Raw genomic sequence first — 10,644 nt, forward strand, 5'->3', positions numbered from 1 at the left:
AGCTTGATCAAAGAGGTAGGTTTTAAGGAGCATCTTAAAAGAGAGAGAGGTAGAGAGGCGGAGAGGTTTAGGGAGCTAATTCCAGAGCTTAGGGCCCAGGCAGCTGCAAGCACGGCCGCCAATGGTGCAGCGATTAAAATCGGGGATGCGCAAGATGCCAGAATTAGAAGAGCGCAAAGATCTTGAAGGCTTGTAGGACTGGAGGAGGTTACAGAAATAGGAAGGGGCAAGGCCATGGAGAGATTTGAAAACAAGAATGAGGACTTTAAAATTGAGGCATTGTTGGACCGAGAGCCAGTTAAGGTCAGCAAGCACAGGGGCGATGGGTGAATGATATTTGGTGCGAGATACGTGCCGCAGAGTTATGGATGAGCACAAGTTTATATAGGGTGGAAGATGGAGGCCGACCAGGAGCACATTGGAATATTCAAGGCTAGAGTTAACAAAGGCATAGATGAGGGTTTCAGCAGGAGATGAACTAAGGCAGGGTCAGAGTCGAGTGACGTTACGGAGGTGAAAGTAGGCAGTCTTGGTGATGGTGCGGATGTCGTCGGAAACTCATCTCAGGGTCAAACACAATACCAAGGCTGCGAACGGTCTTACTCAACTTAAGGCAATTGCCAGGGTTGGAAAGGGTAGTCAGGGAACGGGGTTTGTGGCAGGGACCAAAAACAATGGCTTCAGTCTTCCCAATATTTAGGTTGGAGGAAATTTCTGCTCATCCAGTATTGGATGTTAGACAAACAGTGTGACAAATCAGATGCAGTCGATCAGTCCAAAGTGGTGGTGATGAGATAGAGCAGAGTGTCATCAGCATACATGTGGAATCTGATGTTGTGCTTTTGGATGATATTGCTGAGGGGTAGCACGTAGATGGATAAATAGAAGAGGCCCAAGGATTGGTTCTTGGGGGACTCCAGAGGTAACAGTGCTGGAGTGGAAAGAAAAGCTGTTGCAGGTGATTCCTGGAACCCTGCTAGGGTAGTTCCACCCAGCTGGATGACAGAGGAGAAGCATTGAAGGAGGATAGTGTGGTCAACTGAGTCAAAGGCTGCAGATAGGTCGAGAAGGATGAGACGGATTTTTTATATATTATATACAAATGATGCACACTTTTTAGTTGTTACAAGGCAGTAACACATCAAGTTTTAATTACATTGGTAAACTGCAAAACCTCACAGAAACTGGTATCAATTGCTCCCTTTTAAAAGGAAATAGATTTGGGTTATACAATATCACCAATAGCAGACAAAAATTGTTTACCAACAAGGCACGAAGGATAATTGCATAAGTATTTGTACATATACATGAAATGCATATTAATGTACATTTCAGGGGCACTCAATTAATTTGACTGGAAGTCCACTTACCTAAACTATTACTAAGCTTGTAGTCCAGAGTCCAAAATGGTCTCTTGCGAGAGAAATGGTACCTTCGGTCACATGCAAACAGGAAGTTCATACATCACTGATGAGATACAAAGAACCCAATGGAAATTGAAATCATATAGCTTGAGCAAAAATACATGTGGTGAATACAGAGGCTTTAACTCTTATGAACCCACAGGAAGTTGCAACTCCATTCAGAAAAATGCGGTTTTCTGGACGCTGGAAACACTAATATCCCTTACAGTAATTCAAGAGACACACATTTACAAAAAGCCGTGTCATAAAAACAAACAGGACAGATGATGATATTTTCTACCCACAAGTGATACAGTTCACAAAATAAAAAACAACATTACCTCATCCCATAATTATAAGTAAGCCATAGTATTTGTGGAGACATTTATATCCCTATCTGTACAATGTACAGAACAGGCATGGTGTGTGGGGGTGAGAGAATAACTTGTAAAGCTGCACTGAAAACAGTCAACTCATTATTAAGATGTTCTTCATTTAATTTAACAAAAATGGTAGCCCATTTGTCATGGTACTGGCCTGGCAATCCAGAGGGCATATTTAAAATCCCATATATAGTGACACTGAATAAAGAATAATCTGCAATTTGTGGACTAGCACCAGAAAAAATGACCATGAAAACTGCTACAATGTCATAAAAACCCAACTGGATCACTAATGTCCTTCTACCCCGACCCTCTCTGGTTTACATGTCACTCTAGTGCCACACGATGTGGTAGATTCTTAATGACCTCAGGGAAAATAGAGATGGCCAATAAATACTGCATCAGCAGTGTTGCTCTCATTCCAGGAACAAATATAAAAAAGAAAACCAGTCTTCAGAAGACCACAATGAAAAAACAATCAATGCCACAGTTGCAGGAACTTTTGGAAACACAAGAACTTGTAATTTTAGTGAATCCGAGGGTAAAACAGAGAGGTTCTCTTACTCAAATCCTGTATCTGAAACTCTGATGTTGAATTTTGTACTTGCTAGCACAAATCTGGAAAATTGTTACACAAATTTTGAACAATAAATATATATATAAAAATGTGTATTCATTATATGTATATTTCTTCAACTATGGGATTTTTGTTAGATTATTTCAATTTCTGTTTGGTCCCTCGCAATTTTCTTTAGTGGTGTGTGTAAACTTACAGTTTGCACATGACAGAAAGAATCATTTCTCTCACCAGAGACCCCAGGTTTATTAGTAATTTAGATAAGTGGATTAAGTGAGTGTCCAACATGTAAATGTACAAAGTGTCTTATAGTTTTGTATATATACAAATAATTTATGGCAGGTGTAAATAACAGTGAGTAAAATAAAATGTTATCGTATTCTGAAATAAAGAAATCGGTGTTCATTTCACAGATTAAAGTAGTTGTTGTTTAACTTTCTGACACAGATTATTTTGTACATATCCATACAAATATAACAAGAACTTGGATCATATAGCACATTTTTATTGCAGAAAAACATCCCAAGGTACTTCACAGAAGCTATTTACACAGCTGCATTCAATTCATCTACTATTAGGTTTAGAAAAAGGGGCTCACATGTTAAGGACAGAAAAGTCAAGTGAGGAAGAGGGATGGTTTATGCTCAGGATAATTTGGAAATGAAGGATATCTATTTGATATACCTTGAAAAGATACAAAATCAAATAGTCTGTTTTGAATTAACAAGCAGGCAAGGGAAAGGGCCTGCTACAGACTGTATGAGCAGGATAAGTATGATTACCATATACAATATGATGAGATCCACGGGAATATACAGACAATAATGTTGGAGCAACTGGTGACTTCAAACCACAGAAAATGAAGTGAGAAATGACCAGTGGGATTAGGGTAACAGAATTAGAACTAGTGAATAAGGTAAAGGATTGCATTTTGGCCCAAAGTGTTACCACGCCACTCAGAGAACAGACGAACATATGAAAATGGATGTGAAAAGACCAACTGATCTATCCAGCCTGTCCCATTCAGACACGGTACAACCTACATATACCATAAAACCACCCTGCCAGCCACACAATCACCTGGGAAGGACAAGAAAAGAGTTTAAAAAACCTACGGCCAACTTAGGACAAAATCTCTGGGAAATGTTCTCTCCAATTCGCAAACGCAATCAAGAAAACCCCAGGAGACTGCATTAGCTGATAACAATGAATACAGTTACCCTTCACCTACCTTTTATAACGTGAGATGTTCTCAACTTTCAGAAACTAGTCCAATAAAGGAACCCAGTGAATCCATATTTATATTTTAGATGATCATTTCCAAATAGCAACGACCCTGTGAAAAGAAATACTTTCTGGCAGCTAACCTAAAGTCCATGTTTTTGCATTTTATACTGATGCCCCTCACATCCAGACCTTGTTCATACAGTGATCTAGTGTAACATCCAGTATATAGCAGTAAAGCCGATTAAAATTACGCTTCCCTGACAATCAGCACCATCACTGTCCAGGACAGTAATATTTTATTTCAAAAAGGAATGAGGGAATTAGAAAAAAATATAATTAACTTAAGTATTAATGAATGATATCTCAGTCAAGAAAAAATAAGACTTTTAAAAGTGTAATCAGGTTGAATATACAAGATAAATACTGCACAAAAATGAAAACAACAGGGAGCTCCCAAGATAGATGAATTTGGCAATTAAAATAAGATTTCAGGAGCAAGACAAACTAAAAGAGCAAGAGAATTCTGGAAGGAATCAATTAATTTGCTGCAACAAGTTAAAGGACACAAGTAGATCTCCAATGGCAATGAATGTCCAAGCCACAGCGAGGAATGGTGCAATGGGATGGGTGAGGTATCACTCAATGATGCATTTACATTAGTGTGGGTTCTGAGTCTTTCATCTTTAATTAATCAATATTGCTCATTACAGTTTGGAATTCTGTCCAACATTTTTCTCCCAACACATTGAAAAAGGTGGTTTCTATAAGCACAGAGTTTCTTATGGGGATGGCGGGACTGTCATATGAGGAGAGACTGGATTGTCTGGGCCTGTATTCACTGGAGTTTAGAAGGATGAGAGGGGATCTCATAGAAACATATAAAATTCTGACGGGACTGGACAGGTTAGATGCAGAAAGACTGTTCCCGATGTTGGGGAAGTCCAGAACCAGTGGACACAGTCTAAGGATAAGGGGTAAGCCATTTAGGATTGAGGTGAGGAGAAACTTCTTCACTCAGAGAGTTGTTAACCTGTGGAATTCTCTACCGCAGAGAGTTGTTGATGCCAGCTCATTGGATATATTCAAGAAGGAGTTACGGCTAAAGGGATCAATGGGTATGGAGAGAAAGCAGGAAAGGGGTACTGAGGTGAATGATCAGCCATGATCTTATTGAATGGCGGTGCAGGCTCGAAGGGCCGAATGGCCTACTCCTGCACCTATTTTCTATATGTTTCTATGAAAACTTTATTGGGCCAGAAGAGGTAAACAAACAGGATCCTCGAAACAAGGGAAAACTTTATTGGGTCAGAAAAGGTAAACAGTTTTTGCATATAAAAGGGGCCGTATGGCCACATCTCTCGCTCTCTTTGCTCTCTCCTGCTTCGCCTCTACAAGAACCGAGCACTCCATGTGGGACGGAGAGAAGAAATCAGTACGGAACCAGAAGAGACACATTTTCACCAGGAGAAGCAGCGAGTAAGCCAACGAATCGGTGAGCATCATCCCTGCCCACACATCTTTAAGATCACAGCCACTATGTGAGGAGGTGTAGTGGGTTCTCCCAACCAAGCCTTAGTAAGGGTTTTAGTGGGGAGGTTTCGCTGCAAGGACCATAGGGGTGTACACTGTCGATCCGAGCAGAGGGATTAGACGTTGGGCACGTCGCGATAGGGGTGGTTTAGATACGTCAGGGTATTGTATTGTACTACATTGTCACTGTGTTGGGGTAGCTTTTATAAAAGCATTGACGCTTGAGACCAAGGTATTTGTCTGTGACTCATTCATCTGTTCAGTACAGTAATCACTCCCAGGTCTAGAACTATTGTAACGTGGGGGTGCGTCGAAAACACCTAAGGGAAACCACTTACACATCTCCTTGTATACTGCATCTATGTATCAACACAGCAAATATGTTATATAGGCAAGGTTAAAAATGTAAATCATACTCCCACAGTAGGAGGTATGAAATTTGAATCATTTACACTTTAATTCTCGTATCGGACTGCCAAAACACAATGCTATCTGCCTGAGTCGTGAAGTTCATCTGTATTTTCAAACCAGAATTAACGTCTGCAATGATTCAATGGGATGGAATTCCTAACAAAAAAACTGCCTTACTTTCTCTGTAAACAACAATCTGCTAACAAAATCAGTCTTTTGAAACCATATGCTCCCATGATTAACAGGGCTTTACTGATGAAGAAAACCAGTCATTATCCCATTTGTCGTTGAGGAATTTCAGGCCCAATGCTCTGAAACAGTATTATTGATTATAAAACGTTAACTAACTAGCCCTAGTGAGAAAGGTAGCCAAATGACTGAATACAATGTGGCAGGATAAAAGCATTTCTTGCAGAATGGAGACTAATGGAAACTACAATATGAACAGTAAATCTCCACGGATGTGATATATGGACACCGAAAAAGACATAAAAAATTGCAAACCTCAAGATGTAAAATAGAGTAAAATCATCAAAGTCCTATAAGCTGCAAAGAGGACTAATGCATGGGAGTGTTTGAAGAACCAAGTTATCGATGCTCGCTAAGCCAAAAAAAAAACGATACTTTACCAAAAGGATAGGTGACTAATCAAAATAATCGTGCTTGGAGAAATGAAAGACCAAAGATAAAGAGGAAGATCATGGTAAGAGTGGTTGCAAGATAAAAATAACCCGATGAATGCTAGTTTAACCAGCAATTGCAATTGCATTTGACAGATAACAGTGGTGTGGGAATGTATATATGACCATCTCACCTCAAACATGGCAGTGACAGAAGGTGAAATCCCTTTCAGAAAGCTTAACATTGCATGGTAAGATTTTTACTAACAAATGTAAATATTTTTTTTAAACTGAACCTGGAAAGTTATTGTCATATGCTTGAAGGTGATAGTGTTCTAGAGTCTTCTTTTAAGGCAATGTTATACTTGTGATAGTCACAGTAGAGGTAGATCTACAAAGAGTGAAGGTGGAAGTAGTGGAGAGTCAGGGAATGACTGAGATACAGAATAAATACTTTGTCTTAGGTTTCAGAGAGGAGATGAATACTGGAATTGTAGAACCGCTGGAGGTAGGTGTCGAACAGCAGAAATGTTTATTCAAAGAAAAATGGTACTGAAGAATTTTTAAAATAAATAACATGCCATTAAAGGGTAGGAGTACAAGAAAATAAGACCATTAAAAGCCAAACAGAATCATTTTATTTCTGTCTCATGGCACAGAATATAAAAGCAAGGAAATAATGTTGAACATTCCAAGACCATTGTAAAATATTCATTATCACTCTCAAAATTTAAGTTGGCATTATGATTGTAACCAGACATGTTGCTGTCTTCTGAGTAAAAGACGTTCAACTCTTTGAAATTATGAAAGACAGCAATTGGAAGTAGCATTTTCCACAGTTCAATTAGTCCATTTGTTTACTCAACATGTATTTGGAATTGACAGCAAAACTAAGAATTTAAAACTCCAATAGGTTGAAAACAAATACAATACCCTATTTTTTCTTGCACATAGAACCATAGACCATTACAGGACAAGAATGTTACAGTATAAAAATAGGTCATTCAGCTTTCAGGCCAAGTACTTTTCTCCATGAGCCATTTATTCTAACCCCACTCTCCATACATGATCAAGGATTCTATTTGGCTTTTTTTATATCCTTCTCCACTTGCATTGTCATCTTTAATGATCTGTGTTCCTCTGCTTCATCTAAAATCTAACAATTTTGAGATTATACTTCCTTACCCTACTGATATTACAAATTGCATGTCCTTGGATTTCTCTATATTGAACTCCGCAGGTCACCAATCTACCCAACATGCTAGCCTATCTAAGTTTTCCTGCAGTCTTTCAAAGTACAGTCCTGGTCACAATTTGCAATATTCCCCAGTTTAATGTCATCAGCAAACTTCAATGCTGTGGCCTCACTTCCCAAGTCCAGATTATTTATATAAAATTAAATAACAATAGTCCCAACAGACTCCATGGAACATCACTCACCAGATTTTGAGTCTGAGAAACTTACCTTTACTTGTACCTTTTGTCTTCTGCAGTCCATTTTTCATCCATGTTGCCTTAATGTCATTGGTAACTTAGCAAATACATTGTATCTATTAAAAATCCATATAAACCACATGCACTGCATTTCCTTTATCGATCCTCAATAATTTATTTAACTAATTCTACAATGTTGGTCAAATATGACCTGCCATTTAGCAATCTATGCTGACTGGTCCTGATTCTCCTGTTTTTCCAAGAACATAGACTCTTGTAGTTCTCCAGCTTATCCTTGTCTCATTTTGAAGAAGGCATCACAATTAGCACCTAATTTTAGCACAATTTTCCTTTCCACAAAGTTTTGGAAACTTAGAGTCAGATACTCCACTATTTCTGCCCTAGCTTTTCTCAGGATCCTCAATGTTAACAATCAAGTTCATGTGATTTGTCTACAGTACATTTAAGTAACTTCCTTAGTACAATTTTTCTTAAATATGTTGCCTGAAGATATAAATATACAGTACTGAACAGGTCATTGATCTGAAAAACAATTCCTTGAACCAATATTTATAAATGTCATCAATGAAAACTTACAAGTACAGCCTATTTTGCTATTTATATGAATAATTGAGTCAAGCTGCAAGGCAAGGAAGTCAATTCGTAGAAAATGTCTTGTTTAGAATTATTAATCTTACAGAAATTACCTACTTTTATATACTGTTGCTGCCTACACAATTTCATACATGACTATTTAGTAGTTTTTCAATGTACAACATAGCTGTGAGGTTAACTTTATGAATACAACTCTTGATATTTATCCAAAGTTGTTTAATTGCTTGATCAGAAATTCTAAGAATAATGAAATATGTCATTTGGCACCTGAAGTACTAATTATTATAATTTTTACTCTACAATAAAGCAGAAAGTAAAAACAATGTCACTGTGCCCACATGAAAATAAACACTGCACATACTGTTCCAAGGATATTGAGAACAATTGCTAGCCAATGGGACAACAAATATTATTCACAGAACATTAGTAATTAGTAATGTTCTGTGTAGAAATTAATCCAATCAAGGTTTTTGTTTTAAAATCTCTCAAGTATTTCAGTCCATTACCAGGTTTATTTTACTTCAAAGAAATGTTCTCATCACTCATCCCTACAGCACGAGCATTGAACAAACGAATAACTTATTATCCATACACTATGCTATCCTTTTTAGTACTTGCAATGTTATAATAGTTAAGAGGAATGCTCATTTTTCCACGAAGGAAAAAAACTTTGCCTCTTAATTTTTCAATACTCAACCGTTTTTCTTGAATAATAAATCATACCAAAACAGATCCTCCAGAAGAAAATATTTAACTACTTGTTTGGACCACAGACTCTAAACTTTAAAGCAGCACTTTTTTGACTACTGACTGCAATTATTGTCGCGTTATCTTGGATTCACAGGAATGCAATTTTCGACAAGTCAGATATTACTTACAAAAACTGACAATATTTACATGTAACACTAGCAAACATATACAGAGCCCTAATAAGAAACTGGCAGTTAACATTACTGGAAGATTACTGTACCTTGTTTGACACACTTCAAACGAATTGGGTCCTTACAATGCTTGATCACAGCCAATACATCTCTGATAGTGAGCCCAGACACTGCTGTGTCATTGACTTCCAACAACAACTCATCAGAATGCAGTTTTCCACCCTGGTAGATAATTTTGTTCTGTTTCATCTCTCCCAGATATGAGAACAGACCATTCTCTGCGCCACCTTTGATCTCCACATTTAGTTCCCCGTCTTTATTTCGACATATCACAGTTTCGTGGACTTTATTTGTCCAGTGACTTTTCTTTTTTAATACCTTGGACATCGTTGCTGCAGCAGCCTGCAGAGTCAATGATTTAGAGAGGAAGGCGTTTGACTACAGTGGGCAATACTAGATCCGTAGCCCGACAGAGTTGTCAGAAGAATAGCCCGGAGCCTCGGAGGTGACAACGGAAAATGTAACTTTCCTTGACGTATCCATGGAGCCCGCTTTAAGTGATGATGGAAGAATCGAAGAGTGAAAGGTGAGGGAAAGAGAGAGGCCTGTATCGGATTTCCCAGCTTTTTTTAAATACACACTCCTCACAAACACTCATAGCGACAAATTTCTTTCCCTGCGCCGCTGCCCTCGGCAAACACGCATTTCAGCCTCTTCACGGGATAAACAGCCAACGCCGGGTGGTACAGACAGTGGGGTTCCTCCCCCATCTCTTACTTGTCACAACATTTGGAGAGAGGAGAGGGGAGGGTAAAAAAAAAGTATCGGGAAAAAGGCCGAGCCGGGGAAGCTGTGTGTGTGTTGTATGTTGCACGTATATCCCTGGTCTCACACACGCATTCACTGCCATCCACACAGGACAACTGAATCCGCTTCCAAGTTGCTCGAACTTCATTCGCGCTCGCGCTGCAGCCCCGGTCCAATCGCCAACAACAACAAGCCCCGGAGGCGCGCGCACGGCGCACGCGCACCTCCACCCGCGACCGTTGAGGAGGTGGGCGCGAGAGCGGGCGGCACGGACAGCATCGCGCGATCTCAGTGCTGGCAAGCTCCAGCGAATGCGAGCGAGAGAAGGTTTCGCTGTACACTGACACTAGCTGCCTTTCACAAACGTTATTTTTTCTGTTTTGACCCATAAATAAATGATAGTGGGGCCCCTCTTTAATAAATTAATACGTGAAATGTCAATGGCGTCTCTTCAACGATTTAAAACAATCGTCATTTTCTCTCGATTTTGTAACTGCGGATTCACTATTATTGCCATCGGTGACGCCCCAGTGGCCCAGATTTTCCTGCCATTGCAATGCCGCATCTGCGTGACAGGGACCCTTGGAAAGAGGAAATTACTGCCTCAGTGACATGCCACACAATATTTTCCTGGGACTTTTGGCCACTCTGCCGAAAACAGTTACGGTCCCAGGGATGAGGGACTTTTGTTATGTGGAGAAGCTGGGATTGTTCTTAGAGCAGAGAAGTTTAAGGAGATAGTTAATAGAGGTGTTT

General features: G+C 39.3%; 1 protein-coding gene across 3 annotated transcripts in view; it reads right to left on the bottom strand.

Moving 5' to 3' along the window:
- The window catches only part of magi2a (membrane associated guanylate kinase, WW and PDZ domain containing 2a), a 1,034,101-nt gene extending 1,023,991 nt beyond the window's left edge, over positions 1 to 10,110 (bottom strand). For all 3 annotated transcript variants that reach the window (XM_070897360.1, XM_070897359.1, XM_070897358.1), the window contains exon 1: positions 9,171 to 10,110. In XM_070897360.1, coding sequence (XP_070753461.1) covers positions 9,171 to 9,468 — 298 coding nt within the window. In that variant the 5' untranslated portion in view covers positions 9,469 to 10,110. The remainder of the gene's footprint in view (positions 1 to 9,170) is intronic.
- Positions 10,111 to 10,644: the final 534 nt, after the last annotated feature.

This window comes from Pristiophorus japonicus, chromosome 13 (genome assembly GCF_044704955.1).
Source record: "Pristiophorus japonicus isolate sPriJap1 chromosome 13, sPriJap1.hap1, whole genome shotgun sequence".
NCBI classification, from domain to species: domain Eukaryota; kingdom Metazoa; phylum Chordata; class Chondrichthyes; family Pristiophoridae; genus Pristiophorus; species Pristiophorus japonicus.